The sequence below is a fragment of the Oncorhynchus nerka genome, linkage group LG17 (genome assembly GCF_034236695.1).
Source record: "Oncorhynchus nerka isolate Pitt River linkage group LG17, Oner_Uvic_2.0, whole genome shotgun sequence".
NCBI lineage: Eukaryota > Metazoa > Chordata > Actinopteri > Salmoniformes > Salmonidae > Oncorhynchus > Oncorhynchus nerka.
In genome coordinates, this window is record NC_088412.1 from 14,056,630 (window position 1) to 14,081,869 (window position 25,240).

General features: G+C 46.3%; 1 protein-coding gene across 4 annotated transcripts in view; it reads right to left on the reverse strand.

The window, feature by feature from the left end:
* LOC115144716 (transcription factor SOX-6-like) overlaps positions 1-25,240 on the reverse strand; it is a 258,270-nt gene that overhangs the window by 83,143 nt on the left and 149,887 nt on the right. For all 4 annotated transcript variants that reach the window (XM_065002988.1, XM_065002987.1, XM_065002985.1 and 1 more), the window contains exons 5-7: positions 16,521-16,610; positions 5,216-5,388; positions 4,116-4,184 (exon numbers count right to left, since the gene is read on the reverse strand). In XM_065002988.1, the coding sequence (XP_064859060.1) occupies positions 4,116-4,184; positions 5,216-5,388; positions 16,521-16,610 (332 nt within the window). The remainder of the gene's footprint in view (positions 1-4,115; positions 4,185-5,215; positions 5,389-16,520; positions 16,611-25,240) is intronic.

The following is a 25,240-nucleotide window of genomic DNA, read 5'->3' on the forward strand; positions in this document are numbered from 1 at the left end:
CGTTAGTCACACTGACCTGTATCTGCTGCTGGTCAACAGACCTGTATCTGCTGCTGTAGAACGTTAGTCAACACTGACCTGTATCTGCTGCTGGAGAACGTTAGAACGTTAGTCAACACTGACCTGTATCTGCTGCTATAGAACGTTAGTCAACACTGACCTGTATCTGCTGCTATAGAACGTTAGTCAACACTGACCTGATCTGCCTGTATCTGCTGCTGCTGGAGAACGTTAGTCAACACTGACCTGTATCTGCTCACGTTAGTCAACACTGACCTGTATCTGCTGCTATAGAACGTTAGTCAACACTGACCTGTATCTGCTGCTGGAGAACGTTAGTCAACACTGACCTGTATCTGCTGCTGGAGAAAGTCAACACTGACCTGTATCTGCTGCTGTAGAACGTTAGTCAACACTGACCTGATCTGCTGCTGGAGAACGTTAGTCAACACTGACCTGTATCTGCTGCTGGAGAAGGTTAGTCAACACTGACCTGTATCTGCTGCTGGAGAAGGTTAGTCAACACTGACCTGTATCTGCTGCTATAGAACGTTAGTCAACACTGACCTGTATCTGCTGCTGGAGAACGTTAGTCAACACTGACCTGTATCTGCTGCTGGAGAACGTTAGTCAACACTGACCTGTATCTGCTGCTGGAGAAGGAGTCAACACTGACCTGTATCTTAGTCAGTCAACACTGACCTGTATCTGCTGCTGGAGAACGTTAGTCAACACTGACCTGTATCTGCTGCTGTAGAACGTTAGTCAACACTGACCTGTATCTGCTGCTGGAGAACGTTAGTCAACACTGACCTGTATCTCTGCTGCTGACCTGTAGAGAACGTTAGTCAACACTGACCTGTATCTGCTGCTGGAGAAGGTTAGTCACACTGACCTGTATCTGCTGCTGTAGAACGTTAGTCAACACTGACCTGTATCTGCTGCTGGAGAACGTTAGTCAACACTGACCTGTATCTGCTGCTAGTCAACACTGACCTGTATCTGCTGCTGGAGAAGGTTAGTCAGCACTGACCTGTATCTGCTGCTATAGAACGTTAGTCAACACTGACCTGTATCTGCTGCTAGTCAACACTGACCTGTATCTGCTGCTGAGAACGTTAGTCAACACTGACCTGTATCTGCTGCTATAGAACGTTAGTCAACACTGACCTGTATCTGCTGCTGAGAACGAGTCAACACTGACCTGTATCTGCTGCTATAGAACGTTAGTCAACACTGACCTGTATCTGCTGCTATAGAACGTTAGTCAACACTGACCTGTATCTGCTGCTGGAGTCATCACTGACCTGTATCTGCTGCTGGAGAACGTTAGTCAACACTGACCTGTATCTGCTGCTAGAACGAGTCAGCACTGACCTGTATCTGCTGCTATAGAACGTTAGTCAACACTGACCTGTATCTGCTGCTGGAGAACGGTCAACACTGACCTGTATCTGCTGCTATAGAACGTTAGTCAACACTGACCTGTATCTGCTGCTGTCAACTGACCTGTATCTGCTGAACGTTAGTCAACACTGACCTGTATCTGCTGCTGGAGAACGTTAGTCAACACTGACCTGTATCTGCTGCTATAGAACGTTAGTCAACACTGACCTGTATCTGCTGCTATAGAACGTTAGTCAACACTGACCTGTATCTGCTGCTGGAGAACGTTAGTCAACACTGACCTGTATCTGCTGCTATAGAACGTTAGTCAACACTGACCTGTATCTGCTGCAACACTGACCTGTATCTGCTGCTATAGAACGTTAGTCAACACTGACCTGTATCTGCTGCTATAGAGTCAACACTGACCTGTATCTGCTTCACTGACCTGTATCTGCTGCTGGAGAACGTTAGTCAACACTGACCTGTATCTGCTGCTATAGAACGTTAGTCAACACTGACCTGTATCTGCTGCTGGAGAACGTTATCTGTCAACACTGACCTGTATCTGCTGCTGGAGAACGTTAGTCAACACTGACCTGTATCTGCTGCTGACCTGTATCTGCTGCTGGAGAACGTTAGTCAACACTGTATATGCTGCTGTAGAATGTTAGTCAGCACTGACCTGTATCTGCTGCTATAGAACGTTAGTCAACACTGACCTGTATCTGCTGCTATAGAACGTTAGTCAACACTGACCTGTATCTGCTGCTCTCAACACTGACCTGTATCTGCTGCTGGAGAACGTTAGTCAACACTGACCTGTATCTGCTGCTCAACACTGACCTGTATCTGCTGCTGTAGAACGTTAGTCAACACTGACCTGTATCTGCTGCTATAGAACGTTAGTCAACACTGACCTGTATCTGCTGCTGAGAACGTTAGTTGACCTGTATCTCACGTTAGTCAACACTGACCTGTATCTGCTGCTGTAGAACGTTAGTCAACACTGACCTGTATCTGACCTGCTGCTGTAGAACGTTAGTCAACACTGACCTGTATCTGCTGCTGTATCTGACCTGTATCTGCTGCTATAGAACGTTAGTCAACACTGACCTGTATCTGCTGCTGGAGAGCGTTAGTCAACACTGACCTGTATCTGCTGCTATAGAACGTTAGTCAACTGACTGACCTGTATCTGCTGCTGGAGAACGTTAGTCACACTGACCTGTATCTGCTGCTATAGAGTCAACACTGACCTGTATCTGCTGCGTTAGTCAACACTGACCTGTATCTGCTGCTGGAGAACGTTAGTCAACACTGACCTGTATCTGCTGCTGGAGAACGTTAGTCAACACTGACCTGTATCTGCTGCTGTAGAACGTTTCAACACTGACCTGTATCTGCTGCTGGAGAACAGTCAACACTGACCTGTATCTGCTGCTGGAGAAGGTTAGTCAACACTGACCTGTATCTGCTGCTATAGAACGTTAGTCAACACTGACCTGTATCTGCTGCTGGAGAAGGTTAGTCAACACTGACCTGTATCTGCTGCTATAGAACGTTAGTCAACACTGACCTGTATCTGCTGCTGGAGAACGTTAGTCAACACTGACCTGTATCTGCTGCTGGAGAACGTTAGTCAACACTGACCTGTATCTGCTGCAGTCAACACTGACCTGTATCTGCTGCTATAGAACGTTAGTCAACACTGACCTGTATCTGCTGCTGGAGAAGGTTAGTCAACACTGACCTGTATCTGCTGCTGTAGAACGTTAGTCAACACTGACCTGTATCTGCTGCTGGAGAACGTTAGTCAACACTGACCTGTATCTGCTGCTGGAGAAGGTTAGTCAACACTGACCTGTATCTGCTGCTCATCAACACTGACCTGTATCTGCTGCTGGAGAAGGTTAGTCAACACTGACCTGTATCTGCTGCTATAGAACGTTAGTCAACACTGACCTGTATCTGACCTGTATCCTGCCGCTGTAGAACGTTAGTCAACACTGACCTGTATCTGAGTCAGCACTGACCTGTATCTGCTGCTATAGAACGTTAGTCAACACTGACCTGTATCTGCTGCTATAGAACGTTAGTCAACACTGACCTGTATCTGCTGCTGTAGAACGTTAGTCAACACTGACCTGTATCTGCTGCTATAGAACGTTAGTCAACACTGACCTGTATCTGCTGCTATAGAACGTTAGTCAACACTGACCTGTATGCTGCTGCTGACCTGTATCTGCTGCTATAGAACGTTAGTCAACACTGACCTGTATCTGCTGCTATAGAAGAACGTTAGTCAACACTGACCTGTATCTGCTGCTAGTCAACAGAATCTGCTGCTGGAGAAGGTTAGTCAACACTGACCTGTATCTGCTGCTGTTAGAGACCTGTATCTGCTGCTATAGAACGTTAGTCAACACTGACCTGTATCTGCTGCTGGAGAAGGTTAGTCAACACTGACCTGTATCTGCTGCTGGAGAAGGTTAGTCAGCACTGACCTGTATCTGCTGCTGGAGAACGTTAGTCAACACTGACCTGTATCTGCTGCTGGAGAACGTTAGTCAACACTGACCTGTATCTGCTGCTGGAGAACGTTAGTCAGCACTGACCTGTATCTGCTGCTGGAGAAGGTTAGTCAACACTGACCTGTATCTGCTGCTATAGAACGTTAGTCAGCACTGACCTGTATCTGCTGCTGGAGAACGTTAGTCAACACTGACCTGTATCTGCTGCTGGAGAACGTTGATCTTGTGCTGCTGCTGCATGAGCTGCTGCTGTTGCCTCGCAATCTGAGAGGGCAGGAGTGAGAAAAGAATGAGACATGAATGAGAAAAGGAGATGTGAGATGTTGAGGAGACAAAGACAAACCACAGAACAAAGGGAATGCCATGCAAACATTCTTTAAAGTTTGAGTTTTGAGTTTGAACACAGCAAGCTAAGGATACAAGACCGACAGAACAGAGTGAGAAAAGAATGAGACAAAAACAAGACATTATAAAACAAGAGAACGACTAAAGACAAGATGACGTGAAAGAATGGAGAACAAAGAGATGATATGAAAGAAGGGAATTTGAGCTTAAACAAATATTAATTTTTCACATTTAAGGTGATAGAACAGAGAGAGCAGCAACAGGAGGGAAAAGAGAAAATCAGGGGAAAGGGCTGAGTCAAAAATGAGACAAAGATGTATATATTGGGAGACGAGAGTGAACCTAGTGGATTATGTAACACTGGCAGTAGCACGTGTTCAAGAGACGCTATCGACAATGAGATTGACATGTTTACGGCTGACTGGCACAAGCCTGACTCCCCCTCGGCTACCTGTCATCAGGGGCAATGACTGACAGCTAGAATTGCCCAACCACACAAGGTGGAGTGTTTACTCCAGCTACTCAGTGAGAAAAAAATAGAATACAAACTGCTGACCCATTGTTTATATTTATTGTGATGTATTTAATTACAGGCTGTTCATTGCGGGACGTCACCCACCCAAACATGTGTCAGGATTAATTTAGGCATGCCTTCTCAGTGGCGTCAATATAGGTCATTATTCCATCATGTCTGAACAGCTAAATAGCAGGCTAATATTGGAATGTGTCCGTCTACTGCTCATGCTCACTTTTCTTTTGTGATGTGATGGAATGTGTTGTCTCATAATAGGGTGATGGGAATAAAGAACTTGTCCAAACATAATTTGTCAACACACATGTTCAGACTCGACTCATTGCACGCACGCACGCACGCACACACACACACACACACACACACACACACACACACACACACACACACACACACACACACACACACACACACACACCTGGTCCTGCTGCTGGCGGGCCAGCTCCATTTGCTGCCTCTGTTTCTCCATCTGTGACGCAGCCATCTTCTTCTGCTCGTCGTGGGCCGCCAGGAGCTGCTCCCGCAGGCTGATAAGCTGGCCGATCATGGTGGACAGCTGCCGCTCCTTCTCCTCCAAACTCTCTGGGGTACCTGACGGAGAGAAAAAAGTGAGAGCGAGAGAGAGAGTGGGGGGAGAAGGAGGGAGGGGAAAGAGAGAGAGAGAGTGGGGAGGAGAAAGAGAGAGGGGGAGGATGGGAGAGAGAGAGAGAGAGAGAGAGAGAGAGAGAGAAAGAGAGAGAGAGCGAGAGAGAGAGAGAGAGAGAGAGAGAGAGAGAAAGAGAGAGAGAGAGAGAAAGAAAGAGAAAGAGAGAGAGGAGAAACGGAGGGATGGGGAATAGAGTGAGGAGAAATAAATAAAGAGAGAAAGTAGTATGAAAGAAAGAGGGGGGAGGAGAAAGAGCAAGAGAGAGAAAACATACATCTATGACTCACCTCACATAAGTGAAATATGAATGTATACATGATCATTTTCTATCTGCTATATTCCATTCAAGGTCTCCCTTCTCTGAACTGTGCCACTTTTGTTGCCGAGACGTCTCCTTCCTTACAGTTGGTATAGAAAAGGGTGGACTATATCTTAGACTAGGTAAAAGAGTGATATTAGTGCATCTGTAGGGATGCATCCAAAATGACACCTTATTCCCCCACGTAGTGCACTACTTTCGACCAGGGCCCATAGGGCTCTGGACAATTATAGTGCACTATATAAGGTACAGGATGCCATTTGGCATGCATCCAGATCTGGTTAACAATGGTTCACTTTTCCATTCCATTGATCCATTCTCCACTGCATGTAAAGGGCAATACATTTCCCATTATACTGTACATTAAAAATATATGTTATTGAATTAAACAAGAATACCTTATGAATCCATACAAGACAGATATTTTCTTCAAGGGCACAACAGCAGCAGATCTTTCTATGATTTGTAACTAGCAACCCTCTAATAGTTGGCTCAAAACTTCTCAGATTCTTTCCACCCGGTCCTGGAATCAAACCAGCAACCTTTCAGTAGCAACCCTGCCCCTCTAACCTAGGCTAACTGCCGCTCAAATTGCAGATGGTCAAATACATTAGACATTATCCAATGTTCACCGGAATTGCGGTGTGCTTGTTAGGCATTCGGGAATCAACGATGTCTCTCTCACCCGTTTTCAGTGGGAAGTGTTGGCAAAAAGAGTTTCCATACAGTAGCTTTCAGTAGCTTTCAGTAGCTTTCAGTAGCTTTATCCAGATGGATTCTTGGAACTAAGAGAACAGTCTATCTACAATAAGTGCAAGAGTGGAATACACTTGAAGACTCTCTGTTCCATCTATTGACTATGATGGTCCAAAGTAGTGCACTATGAAGTGGATATGGGGCCATTTGGGATACCACCTTTATGAAACTCTTGCTGTAACGATAAAAGCCTGGATGAAAAAGGATGGATCTTCTTGCTGGAGACTGTCTTCTCCTGCATCACATCCTCAGACTCCTTCACAGTCTCGGTGACAGTGACCGAAGCCCAGGGGAAATTGACATCATCCTCTACCTTCCTTCTTATATAAGTGCAATGAGTAATAGCGTCGGAGGGAATGGTGGCCATTTTACGGGTATATTTTTCTTAGACTATCGTAACTTTTTTGTACACATTGTTTCCGCCATCATTTCCTATGACCGAAAAGAGCTTCTGGACATCAGAACATCACTAACCTCTATTTGGACAAGGAGTCAGAGGCGAAAGACACATTGATTATCGCGGACCAGGCCCAAATCCCGAGACTCGAATGAGGAGACGGCGTGCGGGATACCTGACGAGACTACGTCGAATAGTGAATAAATTGCCTCTAACCCCCGTGCTATTGGCGAACGTGCACAGGAGAACAACCTGGATGAGCTCCGTTCGAGACTATCCTGTCAACGTGATCTGAAGAACTAATATTCAATGTTTCTCTGAGTCGTGGTTGAACAAGGACATGGTAAATAGAAATCTAGATGTTTTTTTTCAATTCATCGGCAGGACAGAACGGCTGCGTCGGGGAAGCTTAGAGGAGGGGGTGTGTGTCTCTTTGTTAACAACAGCTGGTGCGCAATCTCTAATATTAAGGAAGTCTCGAGGTTCTGCTCGCCTGAGTTAAAATACCTCATGATAAGCTGTAGACAACACTACTAACCAAGAGAGTTTTCATTTATATTTTTCATAGCTGTCTATTTACCACCTCAAACCGATGCTGGCACTAAGACCGTACTAAGTGCAAACAAGAAAATGCTCACCCAGAGCCGGCGCTCCTAGTGGCCAGTGATTTTATTGCAGGAAAACTGAAATTTGTTTTACCTCATTTCTACCAGCATGTCACCTGTGCAACTAGAGGTGAAAAAACTCTAGATCACCTTAACTCTATACAAAGAGATGCATACAAAGCTCTCCATCTCATTCCATTTGGCAAATCTGACCATAACTCTATCCTCCTGACTCCTGCTTACAAGCAAAAATTCAAACAGGAAGTACCAGTGATGCACTCAATACGGAAATGGTCCGATGAAGTGGATGTTAAAGCTACAGGACAGTTTCGCTAGCACAGACTGGAATATGTTCAGGGATTCTTCTGATGGCACTGAGGCGTTTACCACATCTTTCACCGGCTTCATTAAGTGCATCGACGACGTTGTCCCCACAGTGACGTACGCCCATATCCCAACCAGAAGCCATGGATTACAAATGACATCCACACTGAGCTAAAGGCTAAAACTGCCATAACCCGGACGCTTATAAGAAATCCTGTTATGCCCTCCAACGAACTATCAGACAAGCAAAGTGTAACTAAAGGACCAAGATCAACTACACTGGCTCTGACGCTCATCGGATGTGCGAGGGTTTGCAAACTATCGCAGATTACAAAGGGAAACCCAGCCGCGAGCTGTCCAGGGATGAGAGCCCACCAGAAAATCTAAATACCTTCTATGCGTGCTTCTAGGCTAGAAACACTGAACTATATATGAGAGCACCAGCTGTTCCAGAAGACTGTGTGATCACGCTCTCCGTAGCTGATATGTAACCTTTAACTAGTCATTCAACTGAGACTGCTCTTCTCTGTATCACGGAGGCCCTCCGCACTGCTAAAGCTAACTCTCTCTCCTCTGCTCTCATCCTTCTAGACCTATCGGCTGCCTTCGATACTGTGAACCATCAGATCCTCCTCTCCACCCTCTCCGAGTTGGGCATCTCCGGCGCGGCCCACGCTTGGATTGCGTCCTACCTGACAGGTCGCTCCTACCAGGTGGCGTGGCGAGAATCTGTCTCCTCACCACGCGCTCTCACCACTGGCGTCCCCCAGGGCTCTGTTCTAGGCCCTCTCCTATTCTCGCTATACACCAAGTCACTTTGCTCTGTCATAACCTCACATGGTCTCTCCTATCATTGCTATGCAGACGACACACAATTAATCTTCTCCTTTCCCCCTTCTGATGACCAGGTGGCGAATCGCATCTCTGCATGTCTGGCAGACATATCAGTGTGGATGACGGATCACCACCTCAAGCTGAACCTCGGCAAGACGGAGCTGCTCTTCCTCTCGGGGAAGGACTGCCCGTTCCATGATCTCGCCATCACGGTTGACAACTCCATTGTGTCCTCCTCCCAGAGCGCTAAGAACCTTGGCGTGATCCTGGACAACACCCTGTCGTTCTCAACTAACATCAAGGCGGTGGCCCGTTCCTGTAGGTTCATGCTCTACAACATCCGCAGAGTACGACCCTGCCTCACACAGGAAGCGGCGCAGGTCCTAATCCAGGCACTTGTCATCTCCCGTCTGGATTACTGCAACTCGCTGTTGGCTGGGCTCCCTGCCTGTGCCATTAAACCCCTACAACTCATCCAGAATGCCGCAGCCCGTCTGGTGTTCAACCTTCCCAAGTTCTCTCACGTCACCCCGCTCCTCCGCTCTCTCCACTGGCTTCCAGTTGAAGCTCGCATCCGCTACAAGACCATGGTGCTTGCCTACGGAGCTGTGAGGGGAACGGCACCTCAGTACCTCCAGGCTCTGATCAGGCCCTACACCCAAACAAGGGCACTGCGTTCATCCACCTCTGGCCTGCTCGCCTCCCTACCACTGAGGAAGTACAGTTCCCGTGCAGCCCAGTCAAAACTGTTCGCTGCTCTGGCCCCCCAATGGTGGAACAAACTCCCTCACGACGCCAGGACAGCGGAGTCAATCACCACCTTCCGGAGACACCTGAAACCCCACCTCTTTCAGGAATACCTAGGATTGGATAAAGTAATCCTTCTCACCCCCCCCCCTTAAAAGATTTAGATGCACTATTGTAAAGTGGCTGTTCCACTGGATGTCTTAAGGTGAACGCACCAATTTGTAAGTCGCTCTGGATAAGAGCGTCTGCTAAATGACTTAAATGTAAATGTTAACCTCTTAAGTCGACCCTCTACTTTTTTGAACATTCTGTTAAAAATCGCGCAACATTTCAGCACCCTGCTACTCATGCCAGGAATATAGTATATGCATTTGCTTAGTCTGTGTGGATAGAAAACACTCAGACGTTTATAAAACTGGTTAAATCACTGCTGTGGCTTTACCAGAACAGCATTTACATCGAAAAGCACAGGAAAAACTGATCACTGAAAATGGGAAAATATATCCATGCGCTACTTGAACCCATTGATAAAGGTGAACCACAATTAATTGACTGAGGTTGCAGTACCTACAGCTTCCACACGGTGTCTAGAGTCTTGTCATTTCCCTTCGAGTTTTTTCTTGGTCAAACACATGCAGGGCACCGTATCTCCTCAGGTCTAGGACCGGATATTTTCGTTGAGTTTCTAGCCGGACATTTTTCCAGACGGACAGCTAATGATCTTTACATCGCCTCCTGATGAATTTTATCGCTTATTAACGTTTACTAATACCTAAAGTTGCATTACAAACGTATTTCGAAGTGTTTTGTGAAAGTTTATCGTCGACTTTTTGAATTTTAAAAAATGACGTTACGTTTTGAAACAATGTTTTTTTCGTTTATCACACAGTCTACATATAACAATATCTAGGCTTTATATGGACCGATTTAATCGAAATAAAGACCCAAATAGTGTTTATGGGACATCTAGGAGTCCCAACAAAGAAGATGGTGAAAGGTAATGAATGTTTTCTATTTTATTGTGCGGTTTGTGTAACGCCGAAATGCTAATTATTTTGTTTACGTCCCCTGCGGGTCTTTTGGGGTGTTACATGCTATCAGATAATAGCTTCTCATGCTTTCGCCGAAAAGCATTTTAAAAATCTGACTTGTTGCCTGGATTCACAACGAGTGTAGCTTTAATTCGATACCCTGCATCTGTATTTTAATGAACTTTTGAGTTTTAACTAATACTATTAGCATTTAGCGTAGCGCATTTGCATTTCCAGAGCTCTAGTTGGGACGCAAGCGTCCCGAGTAGAAGCAAGAGGTTAAACAGGTTAACATACAAGGCAGCAGGGCCAGACGGACTACCAGGACGATTACTCAGAGCATCCGCTCACCAGCTTCACTGTAATACCTACATGTTTCAAGCAGACCACCATAGTCCCCGTGCTCAAGCACGCCAAGGTAACCTGTCTAAATGGCTATCGCCCCGTAGCCCGTTCTGTTGCAGTCTGTTCTGTAGCCATGAATAACTTTGAAAGGCTGGTCAGGGCTCACATAAACACAATCATCCCAGACACCCTGGACCCACTCCAATTCGCATACCATCCTAACAGATCTACAGATGACGTAATCTCTATTGCACTCCACACTGCCCTTTCCCACCTGGACAAAAGGAACACCTACGTAAGAATGTTGTTCATTGACTACAGCTCAGTGTTCAATACCATTGTGCCCTCCAAGCTCATCACTAAGCTAAGGACTCTGGGAATAAACACCTCCGTCTGAACTGGATCCTGGACTTCCTGACGGGCCACCCCCAGGTAGTGTGGTTCGGCGATAACACATACATCATGCTGACCCTAAACACGGTGCCCCTCAGGGGTGCGTGCCTAGTCCATCACCGGCAACAAGGAGACATCCTACAGCCTACAGAAAACGGAGGGCCGAGCACGCCCCCATCCACATCGAAGCGGCTGTTGTGGAACGGGTCGAGAGCTCCAAGTTTATCGGTGTTCATATCACTAAGGAACTATCATGGTCCACACATATCAACACAGTGGTGAAGAGGGCATGACAATGGCTCTTCCCCCTCAGGAGGCTGAAAAGATTTGGCATGGGCCCTTAGATCGTCAAAATGTTCTACAGCTGCACCATTGAGAGCATCTTGACTGGCTGCATCACCGCTTGGTATGGCAACTGCTTGAACAGGTTATTTTATGCTAGTGGTTGTATTAATTTGGGATCTATCGCATCTGTCCCAGACTATGTTTGGAATAATTATTATCTTACAGAATAGGTCAACTTTTGTACTATGGGGAATAGTAGATTGATATAGGCTAGTCCTTTGGCTGTTCGTTAGGCCTACTCATCTTTTTGGCTGACAAAAAGTAAATGTGGACAGTTCTTCCAATATCTTCAATATGCGCCTCGGAATTGGATAAGGACGCGTGCAGTTGCATCCCCGATGTGTCCGTCTTCACTTGTAGCCTGTGAGAAAGACCCGATCACGTGACGGAGAGCCATGTGAGTGAGAGGTGGGTGCTTCGGCATGCAGCCGGGAGAAGGGAATTGTAATTATTATAGTCAGCCCAAGGGCACAACGACCACTAGCCTCAAAAGACATGGATTTTTTTTAAGGGGCATTACGGCCACACAAAGGGGAAGCAGCCAGGAAATTGTGAAATTGTGAACTAAAGACTGATGAAGTGTGTAAAGCCTGCGTAAAAAAATAAATAAGCAGAGCTCATGCCTTTCATGGGACTTTTTTCAAATCAGAGTCGCATCATCTAGCTTTAGAATGTATTACACATCTAAACGTATAGCATCACAACTAAAGTTACATAAATAACTCTAAATTAAGCATATAGAAGTACCTTTCTCTTTGTTAGCCGCTCAACACAAAATAGCCACATGAGCGCCCTCCCTCAAATCGATTGGAGAAAATGTCCTTTCTATTTCATTCAGCTATGTTCAATTGTATTCTTCATACTATAAAGTCATGTAAAATAATGCCACAGAATTGTACACAAATCTTGTCTGCTAAGTTAACTAGTGTAGCCCACAGCCATAATGCAAAGCCAGATCAGGGCCTTACAAGGACAACTCAGAGTATGCTACTCTGTTCTTCTGAAATAGACTACATTTTCTTCACATCATATTTATTTAGACTAGTTTCAACTGGTCACGGCCAGTTGTGGCACAGCCCGGGAACAAACCCGGATATGTATTAACGCCTCTAGCACTGTTTGCGATGCAGTACCTTAGACCGATTCGTGTGAGGCCCTAAAAGTGTTTGTTAATTAACGGTCAATTACCGTGAGACCTGCGGTTATTTGCTTGACAATCACCAGCTGACATGACCACCACAGCCCTAGGTCCGACCCGGTACTAGATGGGTGTACCCAATAAACTGTCCCCTCACTGTATGTAGACCACCTTCAATAGATGATAGATAGTCAATGAACCTCAACTGTTTCTGTATATTAGGCTGGTTCCTTCCCTAAACCTTTATCAATAAAAAAAAATAAACGGCACAGATTCAAACCCAAGACTGGTACACTAACGTTACCGAACACTCTATTACACAGGTTTTCTCAGGCCGACAGGAGGAAAAATCTGGGAGAATATTGTAAGATTCGTCAAGACTAAAGATAACTGTGAATGAACAAATATGTTGATGGCTGTGTGCTTAGTGTCGTTGTTGCGTGTGATTCACAGCAAAACAGTCCTATATCTATCCATCTATCTCTCTCAGTGGTTAGTCCCAGTTCCATGTCGAGCATTAAGTGTCGGCCGTTTGAATTGAATCACAGTGTTTTGGAGTGAGGACACAGCTGGTGGAACAGAGTGCTCTGTGTGTAAGAGAGAGTGAGTGAGAAAGGGAGAGAGAGATTGAGAGAGAGAGAGAGAGAGAGAGAGAGAGAGAGAGAGAGAGAGAAAGAGAGAGCGAGACAAAGAGTCGGAGAGCGAGACAAAAAGAGAGACGTAGAGAAAATGAATACGAGAGAGAGAGAGAGACAGCTCCAGCTGCTTAAGTATGAGAGTTGAAGTGAGGAGGCTCAATGTCAATCCTGTTCCAATTTGTGTTTCTGTCTATTTTTTACGTTATCTGCAGAGGAAATGCTGCCCTTTCTAAATGGCACTTTCAGAGCGCCGCTAAGAAGGAGCAGATTGATGAGGAATGAGAGGGTTGGATTCAGAAAGCTCATCAAGTGTGAATCCCAAATGGCACCCTATTCCCTATATAGTGCACTACTTTTGTCCAGGACCTATTGGGCTCTGTTCATAAGTATGCACAATGTAGGGAATATGGTGCCATTTGGGACGTAGTCATAATGTTATCTCCCTCAATCGAACTTTCATCCTAGCGGCTAGAGTGTTGGGGCAGTAACCAAAAAAATCTGTCGATGTGGCCTTGAGCAAGGTACATAACCCTACTGTGCTCCAGGGGCGCCATACTACCATGACTGACCCTGTAAAACAACACATTTCACGGCATCTATTCTAAACAGTCTTTTTAAAATTTTCTTTTTCTACAATGCCAGGAGGATTTTCTTTTAACCAGAGCAAATTATGTATGAAACATGTTGTGTAAGATTCTTGGATGATTTTGCAGAAGGATATCAGTTATTAATGATATTTTTTTATTGTTTTATCAGATATAATAAGCCTGTGCCCGTGTTACTCAGACACTGAGGAGGACTGAAGTATGGTGAAATTAACAGGGAAATGTTTCAAATCAAATAATTCCCATCCAGTGTGTGTATGTGTGTGTCAGTGGAGGCTGGTGGGAGGAGCTATAGGAGTACGGCTCATTGTAATGGCTGGAATGGAATAAATGGAACAGTCAAACATGTGGTTTCCATATGGTTGATGTGTTTGATACCGTTCCATTTATTCCATTCCAGTCATTACAATGAGCTCGTCCTCCTATAGCTCCTCCCACCAGCCTCCACTGGGGTGTGTGTGTGCGTTCGTGCGTGCCCATGGTGGGTATGGGTAGGAGGTAAAGACAGTCATCTCTGAAAGTCAGCTTTCATACAATATACAGCCTCACGGCTAATCCTAAAAGCATGTATAGAACTGTATAGATGTTAACCACACTAAAGCACTTGTTGATTCATCATTCAACACGCTGTGGGTCTTAATGAAGCCTCTTAGTTTGCATGCTAATGAAGCAGTAGACCTAAGCAGTAGACTAACGGATGAGGCTTTTTCTCTCTCTATGTGTGTGTGTGTGTGTGTGTGTGTGTGTGTGTGTGTGTGTGTGTGTGTGTGTGTGTGTGTGTGTAAAAGCATAATTGATGTGATATTCAAGTGTTCAACCCCGAAACTAGATCCAGCTAAAACATGTCTGTGTGTGATTCTATGTAACCGTCCTCCACCTGTGTCTATTCACAAGCTAGTCCCAATGGGAGTTTGAATTGAATACAACACACTGAAATCAGTTAGCTTTCCTAACTACAAATTCGGATTTGCTTACTTTGCACATAAGAGCATTTACCCCACCGCATGTATAGGCTTGTCAAAGTTACTGCTGAGGAATACACACGTTAGAAAGTGGACTGATTTTTCATACATACATTTAATAAAAGTTATAATTTCAACCTGGACATGAAAAGAATGCTTACACAAGTATTCAGACCCTTTAGTCAGTACTTTGTTGAAGCGCCTTTGGCAGCGATTACAGCCTTGAGTTTTCTTGGGTATGACGCTACAAGCTTGTCACTCCTGTATTTGGGAAGTTTCTTCCATTCTTCTCTGTAGATCTTCTCAAGCTCTGTCAGGTTGGATGGGGAGCGTCGCTGCAAAGCTATTTTCAGGTCTCTCCAGAGATGTTCGATCGGGTTCAAGTCCTGGCTCTGGCTGGGCCACTCAAGGACAAGGAGTCTTGTCCTAAAGCCACTCCTGCGTTGTCTTGGCTGTGTGCTTAGTGTCGTTGTCCTGTTGGAAGGTGAACATACACCCCAGCCTGAGATCCTGAGCACTCTGGAGCAGGTTTTCATCAAGGATCTCTCTATACTTTGCTCCATTCATCTTTCCTTCGATCCTGACTGCTCTCCCAGTCCCTGCTGCTGAAAAACATCCACACAGCATGATGATGCTGCCACCTCCATGCTTCACCGTAGGGATGTTGCCAGGTTTCCTCTAGACGTGACGCCTGGCATTCAGGCCAAAGAGTTCTATATTGGTTTCATCAGACCAGATAATCTTGTTTCTCATGGTCTGAGAGTCCATTAGGTGCCTTTTGGCAAACTCCAAGTGGGCTGTTGTGCCTTTTACTGAGGAGTGGCTTCCGTTTTGTCACTCTACCATAAAGGCCTGATTGGTGGAGTGCTGCAGAGATGGTTGTCCTCCTGGAAGGTTCTCCCATCTCGGCAGAGAAATTCTAGAGCTCTGTCAGAGTGACCATTGGGTTCTTGGTCAACTCCCTGACCAAGGCCCTTCTCCCTCGATTGCTCAGTTTGGCCAGGCGGAATGCTCTAGGAAGAGTCTTGGTGGTTCCAAACTTCTTCCATTTAAGAATGATGGAGGCCACTGCTTCTTTGGGGCCTTCGATGCTGCACAAACATTTTGCTACTCTTCCACCAGATCTGTGCCTCGACACAATCCTCTCTCAGAGCTCTACGGACAATTCCTTCGACCTCATGGCTTGGTTTTTGCTCTGACATGTCAACTGTGGGAACTTATATAGACAGGTGTGTGCCTTTCCAAATCATGTCCAATCAATTGAATTTACCACAGGTGGATGCCAATCAAGTTGTAGAAAACATCTCAAGGATGCTCAATGGAAACAGTATGCACCTGAGCTCAATTTCAAGTCTCATAGCAAAGGGTCTGAATACTTATGTGAATAAGGTCTGTTTTAAAAATATATAAATTAGCTAACATTTAAAATAAAATAAAACGTTTTTTGCTTCATCATTATGGGGCATTATGTGTAGATTGATGAGGATGTTTTTTATTTAATCTATTCTATAATAAGGCTGTAACGTAAAAAAAATGTGGAAAAAGTCAAGGGGTCTGAATACTTTCCAAATGCAGTGTAACTACAAGAGAGTGGGGGATACCTCATGAATAACGGCCATCTTTGATGCAAAGTCTCACCTTTGACCTCTCCTAGGAGTTTGCTGGCATTCAGTCTTTCCATCCTGTCTTTCCAGTCTTTAGACAGAAGTCTCTCCATACAGGTCGACTCTACAGGAGGAGAGAGGAGGAGAGGAACACACAAGATAGTATCCTGGTTCTGTCACTCAAGGTACATGTTATTGGCTAAGCAGAATGCGATGGAAACCACTCCACTAAATCTCTCAATGGGTCTCTTTAGATTCTCTGAATATTATGTTCAGCATTCATCTCTATGCCCCCAGTGTGTATGAGAGAGAGAGATACCGGAGACGTCAAGCAGTCAAGACGGCATTCTTCTCTTCCAGTATGGAAACCCCCCAAAGGGATTTTCTAGATAAAAAATGGTTAAGTGGACAATGGCTCATCTGTGGGACTAGATCCTAACAAAAGGACAAGTATTCATAGGCACATGGGCATTTGAATGGTTTCATTTTTGGTTTGAGAGGTCTGCGCATAGGCTATTGTGGTCATGAGGCTCTCAAAAGGGTTGAATACAACTAACTTGGACTGTGTCCCAAATGGCACCCTATCCCCTATGTAGTGCACTACTTTTGACCAGGACCCTATGGGAATAGGGTGCCATTTGAGACACAAGTTATTCATCCCCATTAAAGCCTAGCATGTTAACACTGGATTATGATTATTGTAAATAAGTTCATGCTGTGCGGGATCACATGGGATGAACACGAACAATGGTCAATTAAAGGGAGGCAATGGATGCCGGATCACATTCCCAATGGCACCCTATTCCTTATGTAGTGCACTACTTTAACCAAAGTAGTGCACTACTTTTAACCAAAGTAATGCACTACTTTTAACCAAAGTAGTGCACAACTTTTAACCAAAGTAATGCACTACTTTTAACCAAAGTAATGCACTACTTTTAACCAAAGTAATGCACTACTTTTAACCAAAGTAATGCAAAGTAATGCACTACTTTTAACCAAAGTAATGCACTACTTTTAACCAAATTAATGCACTACTTTTAACCAAAGTAATGCAAAGTAATGCACTACTTTTAACCAAAGTAATGCACTATGTATGATATGCAGCCCATAAGAAACAAAATGTAAATGCTTACAAAAGAGGCGAGCATATTTCAAATTCCAAAAGGCCTTTCCCACCCTGTGTACTCAAAACATGGAAGTCCAATTCCTAATAACAAGATGCAATTTTGCCGTCAAAATCCCCTGTAATTTGTTGATAATTTGTCTTCTCAACCTGAAAGGACGCCTAGCTTGACATATACTGTATATATTTGGTAGACTATTTACAACCAAGGGAAGAGAGTCTTTCTCCCACTATGAGAGCTAAACATACAGTCTGTTAGGCCTCACATAAAACACAATTAGAGGGAGGATTTATAGACGCACTTAGTGAAAGAAAATACAACCTGTATCTCTACTCTACGTCTGTGCTTTGGCGCTGTACGAGGGAAACGTGGGTGTCTGTGTGTGTGTGTGTGGGGGGTTTATACGATTTATACCCCCCCACGCTGATGAACATCTGAAGAGAGAAGGAGGAAGAAGGGAGAGCGAGACGCAGGAGGATGGAGAGGAGAAGAGAGGAGTAAATGAGGATGGAGAGGAGAAGAGAGGAGTAAAGGAGGATGGAGAGGATAAGAGAGGAGTAAAGGAGGATGGATAGGAGAAGAGAGGAGTAAAGGAGGATGGAGAGGAGAAGAGAGGAGTAAATGAGGATGGATAGGAGAAGAGAGGAGTAAAGGAGGATGGATAGGAGAAGAGAGGAGTAAAGGAGGATGGAGAGGAGAAGAGAGGAGTAAAGGAGGATGGAGAGGAGAAGAGAGGAGTAAATGAGGATGGAGAGGAGAAGAGAGGAGTAAATGAGGATGGAGAGGAGAAGAGAGGAGTAAAGGAGGATGGAGAGGAGAAGAGAGGAGTAAAGGAGGATGGAGAGGAGAAGAGAGGAGTAAATGAGGATGAGAGGAGAAGAGGAGTAAATGAGGATGAGAGGAGAAGAGAGGAGTAAAGGAGGATGGAGAGGAGAAGAGAGGAGTAAATGAGGATGGAGAGGAGAAGAGAGGAGTAAAGGAGGATGGATAGGAAAAGAGAGGAGTAAATGAGGATGAGAGGAGAAGAGAGGAGTAAAGGAGGATGGGAGGAGTAAATGAGGATGGAGAGGAGAAGAGAGGAGTAAATGAGGATGAGAGGAGAAGAGAGGAGTAAAGGAGGATGGAGAGGAGAAGAGAGGAGTAAATGAGGATGAGAGGAGAAGAGAGGAGTAAATGAGGATGAGAGGAGAAGAGAGGAGTAAAGGAGGATGGAGAGGAGAAGAGAGGAGTAAAGGAGGATGGAGAGGAGAAGAGAGGAGTAAATGAGGATGAGAGGAGAAGAGAGGAGTAAATGAGGATGGAGAGGAGAAGAGAGGAGTAAATGAGGATGAGAGGAGAAGAGAGGAGTAAAGGAGGATGGAGAGGAGAAGAGAGGGGTAAAGGATGATGAGATGTGTTTTACCCTAGATGGGTCTCTATCTCTCCCTCCTTTCTTAACCCTACAGAGTGAGGATCAAGTGATGTTTAGATTGGGGAATGGATAAAAATACCACACTGTCCACACCTTCCCAAAGTAGAGGAGCTATTCAGGTGATGAACGACTTGCGAACAAAGTCCAGAGAAGGGGAGAGAGGGAGAAGGGGAGCGAGAGGGATAGAGGGACAAGGGGAGAGAGAGTGAGAGAGAGGGAGAAGAGGAGAGAGGGAGAAGGGGCGCGAGGGAGAGAGATAGAAGGGGAGAGAGAGGGGAAAGGGAGAGAAGAGGACAGAGAGGGAGAGAAAAGGAGAGAGGGAGAGAGAGAGAAAGGGAGAGAGAGAGAAAGGGAGAGAGAGGGAGAAAGGGAGAGAGAGGGAAAGAAAGAGGGAGAGAAGAGGGAGAGGGAGAATGGGAGAGAGTGGGAGAAGGGTAAAGAGAGAGAGAGAGAGAGAGAGAGAGAGAGAGAGGGAGGGAGGGAGGGAGGGAGAGAAGGAGAAGGAGAAGAAGAAGAGATAGGAGATGAGTGGGGGAGGAGGAAGAAAATAGGGAGGAGAAGAGGAAAAAGAGGAGGACCAGGAAGAGGAGATTGAGGCGGGAAGAAAGTCCCAAAGTGCTTCTATTTTTCTCATACACACACACACACAGACACACACACACACACACACACACACAGACACACACAGACACACACACAGACACACACACACACACACAGACACACACACACACACACAGACACACACACACACACACACACACAGACACACACACACACACACACACACACACACACACACAGACACACACAGACACACACACAGACACACACACACACACACACACACACAGACACACACACACACACAGACACACACACACACACACAGACACACACACACACACACCCACAGACACACACACACACAGACACACACACACACACACACAGACACACACAGACACACACACAGACACACACACACAGACACACACACACACACACACACACACACACACAGACACACACAGACACACACACAGACACACACACACACACACAGACACACACACACACACACAGACACACACACACACACACACACAGACACACACAGACACACACACAGACACACACACACACACACAGACACACACAGACACACACAGACACACACACACACACACACACACACAGACACACACACACACACACACAGGCAGAGCTGTCATTGTAAATCTGTTGGGCCCGCCAAGTATCAGAGATTGTGCTTGGTGTAAACAGACTTTTTATCACCTGGCTGCCTCAGCGTTGTGCCAAAAGCACGTGTTTATGGTGTTTAACAGAAACCACAGACGTGTGACGGTGTGCAGCAGGCAAGCATCAACAGTCCTGATGGGAGGACACTGCCAGGAGCATAGAGCCTTAACTGCCTGCAGCAGCCTCCCATGAGATCACCACTTGTAGAGAGGAGAGATATCATCCTTGTCTTTCTCTTGCTCCATCTCTCACATACACACCTGGTAGCAAGCACGCAACACACAGCAAACACACACCAACAGTTGACCTAAACACTGATTTAAGGATGTGTGTGTGTGTGTGTGTGTGTGTGTGTGTGTGTGTGTGTGTGTGTGTGTGTGTGTGTGTGTGTGTGTGTGTGTGCTAAAGAGTGGATCTCTCCTTTCCTCTCTGGCCTGACTCCTGGTGTTTGGGCATACAGTATGTTAAGTTTTATGCTTTCACTCTGACATAAATCCTCTGTCCAGTTGTTCTCTCTCTCCCTCCCCAACTGCACTATTGGGTACTGACCCCCTCCCACCTCTAAATAAAGTATAGTGTATGTTTCTGACACCCTTCTGCAATAGAAGTGAGGCTTCAGTAGCTGGAGTAGCTGGGCCAACAGTAGCTGGGGCTACAGTAGCTGTGGCTACAGTAGCTGGGGCAACAGTAGCTGGGGCTACAGTAGCTGGGGCAACACTAGCTGGGGCTACAGTAGCTGGGGCTACAGTAGCTGGGGCAACAGTAGCTGGGGCTACAGTAGCTGGGGCAACAGTAGCTGGGGCTACAGTAGCTGGGGAAACAGTAGCTGGGGCTACAGTAGCTGGGGCAACAGTAGCTGGGGCAACAGTAGCTGGGGCAACAGTAGCTGGTAGCTGTCGTTGTCATTTTATTTCTCTACTCAGTCCATTTGATGTAGTAGGGGAGGAGAGTTGATTTGGCTGGTGGATCCTGACAGCTCTCTAGTTAGGCGTTAGTGCTCTAGGCATCATGCATTAACCATTGGGAGGAAAACATGTGCGAACACACACACATGAACACATAAACAAACAAACACACACACACACAAGTAAAACAGGCCGGGTGTGTACTGTAGCCAGCTAGCCACTGCAAGAGTAAAACAGGCCGGATGTGTACTGTAGCCAGCTAGCCACTACAAGAGTAAAACAGGCCGTGTGTGTACTGTAGCCAGCTAGCCACTACAAGAGTAAAACAGGCCGGGTGTGTACTGTAGCCAGCTAGCCACTACAAGAGTAAAACAGGCCGGGTGTGTACTGTAGCCAGCTAGCCACTACAAGAGTAAAACAGGCCGGATGTGTACTGTAGCCAGCTAGCCACTACAAGAGTAAAACAGGCCGGATGTGTACTGTAGCCAGCTAGCCACTACAAGAGTAAAACAGGCCGGATGTGTACTGTAGCCAGCTAGCCACTACAAGAGTAAAACAGGCCGGATGTGTACTGTAGCCAGCTAGCCACTACAAGAGTAAAACAGGCCGGGTGTGTACTGTAGCCAGCTAGCCACTACAAGAGTAAAACAGGCCGGGTGTGTACTGTAGCCAGCTAGCCACTACAAGAGTAAAACAGGCCGGGTGTGTACTGTAGCCAGCTAGCCACTGCAAGAGTAAAACAGGCCGGGTGTGTACTGTAGCCAGCTAGCCACTGCAAGAGTAAAACAGGCCGGGTGTGTACTGTAGCCAGCTAGCCACTGCAAGAGTAAAACAGGCCGGGTGTGTACTGTAGCCAGCTAGCCACTGCAAGAGTAAAACAGGCCGGGTGTGTACTGTAGCCAGCTAGCCACTGCAAGAGTAAAACAGGCCGGGTGTGTACTGTAGCCAGCTAGCCACTGCAAGAGTAAAACAGGCCGGATGTGTACTGTAGCCAGCTAGCCACTGCAAGAGTAAAACAGGCCGGATGTGTACTGTAGCCAGCTAGCCACTGCAAGAGTAAAACAGGCCGGGTGTGTACTGTAGCCAGCTAGCCACTGCAAGAGTAAAACAGGCCGGATGTGTACTGTAGCCAGCTAGCCACTGCAAGAGTAAAACAGGCCGGGTGTGTACTGTAGCCAGCTAGCCACTGCAAGAGTAAAACAGGCCGGATGTGTACTGTAGCCAGCTAGCCACTGCAAGAGTAAAACAGGCCGGGTGTGTACTGTAGCCAGCTAGCCACTACAAGAGTAAAACAGGCCGGGTGTGTACTGTAGCCAGCTAGCCACTACAAGAGTAAAACAGGCCGGGTGTGTACTGTAGCCAGCTAGCCACTACAAGAGTAAAACAGGCCGGGTGTGTACTGTAGCCAGCTAGCCACTACAAGATCTAAATGCTGTAAAACCATTAGAGGCCCAAGTCAGATGTGTGTTGTGTGTGTTAGCACGGTGTCCGTTACTGAGACACTATTTTCATCTGTCAGATGACACCTGCTCTGCATCTCGCTTTTGTTGGATCTACCGGCCACGGGCAACAGGATGACGTTTCCCCTAGGTACAGATCTAGGATCTGCCAACCTTACCCGATCTTACCCTTAACCATTAGTGGGGTAAATGCAAAATTGACCCAAGATCAGCATCTTGGTGCAACTTAATCCTGGCCACGGTTGGATAATGCCTGCAAGCAGCGATTTTACAGAGGGTGGATGGGGGCTGGCTGAAGGGTGTTGTAGCATACTAGTCTCTCTGTACTACCTAGTCAACTGATCAACCATTGACCCGCAAGCTTCCAGCTTTCTACCTCAATTTTACCAACACGTCTCCTGCTCCACTATGGGCAGTAAAACTGTAGACCACTTTCATTTTAACCACAGAAATGCATGCAAGGCCCTACCTCATCCTCCCTTCGGCAAATCTGACCACTATTGTCCTGCTTCTTGTTTACAAACAAAAGCTCAAACAGGAAGTACCAGTGATGTGCTCAATACGGAAGTGGTCTGATGAAGCAGACGCAAGGCTACAAGACTGCTCTGCTGGTACAGACAGGGATATGTTCTGGGATTTTTTTAGATAGCATTGAGGAGTTTACCACATCAGGTACGGGCTTCATCAATAACTGCACAGATGATGTCGTCCCCACAGTGACTATACGAACGTATACAAACCAAAAAACATGGCTCACAGGCAATATCCATGCTGGGCTAAAGGCTAGCACTACTGCTTTCAAGGAAAGGGACACAGGCAATATCCATGCTGGGCTAAAGGCTAGCACTACTGCTTTCAAGGAAAGGGACACAGGCAATATCCATGCTGGGCTAAAGGCTAGCACTACTGCTTTCAAGGAAAGGGACACAGGCAATATCCATGCTGGGCTAAAGGCTAGCACTACTGCTTTCAAGGAAAGGGACACAGGCAATATCCATGCTGGGCTAAAGGCTAGCACTACTGCTTTCAAGGAAAGGGACACAGGCAATATCCATGCTGGGCTAAAGGCTAGCACTACTGCTTTCAAGGAAAGGGACACAGGCAATATCCATGCTGGGCTAAAGGCTAGCACTACTGCTTTCAAGGAAAGGGACACAGGCATTATCCATGCTGGGCTAAAGGCTAGCACTACTGCTTTCAAGGAAAGGGACACAGGCAATATCCATGCTGGGCTAAAGCCTAGCACTACTGCTTTCAAGGAAAGGGACACAGGCAATATCCATGCTGGGCTAAAGGCTAGCACTACTGCTTTCAAGGAAAGGGACACAGGCAATATCCATGCTGGGCTAAAGGCTAGCACTACTGCTTTCAAGGAAAGGGACACAGGCAATATCCATGCTGGGCTAAAGGCTAGCACTACTGCTTTCAAGGAAAGGGACACAGGCAATATCCATGCTGGGCTAAAGGCTAGCACTACTGCTTTCAAGGAAAGGGACACAGGCAATATCCATGCTGGGCTAAAGGCTAGCACTACTGCTTTCAAGGAAAGGGACACAGGCAATATCCATGCTGGGCTAAAGGCTAGCACTACTGCTTTCAAGGAAAGGGACACAGGCATTATCCATGCTGGGCTAAAGGCTAGCACTACTGCTTTCAAGGAAAGGGACACAGGCAATATCCATGCTGGGCTAAAAGCTAGCACTACTGCTTTCAAGGAAAGGGACACAGGCAATATCCATGCTGGGCTAAAGGCTAGCACTACTGCTTTCAAGGAAAGGGACACAGGCATTATCCATGCTGGGCTAAAGGCTAGCACTACTGCTTTCAAGGAAAGGACACAGGCAATATCCATGCTGGGCTAAAGGCTAGCACTACTGCTTTCAAGGAAAGGGACACAGGCAATATCCATGCTGGGCTAAAGGCTAGCACTACTGCTTTCAAGGAAAGGGACACAGGCAATATCCATGCTGGGCTAAAGGCTAGCACTACTGCTTTCAAGGAAAGGGACACAGGCAATATCCATGCTGGGCTAAAGGCTAGCACTACTGCTTTCAAGGAAAGGGACACAGGCATTATCCATGCTGGGCTAAAGGCTAGCACTACTGCTTTCAAGGAAAGGGACACAGGCATTATCCATGCTGGGCTAAAGGCTAGCACTACTGCTTTCAAGGAAAGGGACACAGGCAATATCCATGCTGGGCTAAAGGCTAGCACTACTGCTTTCAAGGAAAGGGACACAGGCAATATCCATGCTGGGCTAAAGGCTAGCACTACTGCTTTCAAGGAAAGGGACACAGGCAATATCCATGCTGGGCTAAAGGCTAGCACTACTGCTTTCAAGGAAAGGGACACAGGCAATATCCATGCTGGGCTAAAGGCTAGCACTACTGCTTTCAAGGAAAGGACACAGGCAATATCCATGCTGGGCTAAAGGCTAGCACTACTGCTTTCAAGGAAAGGGACACAGGCATTATCCATGCTGGGCTAAAGGCTAGCACTACTGCTTTCAAGGAAAGGGACACAGGCAATATCCATGCTGGGCTAAAGGCTAGCACTACTGCTTTCAAGGAAAGGGACACAGGCAATAT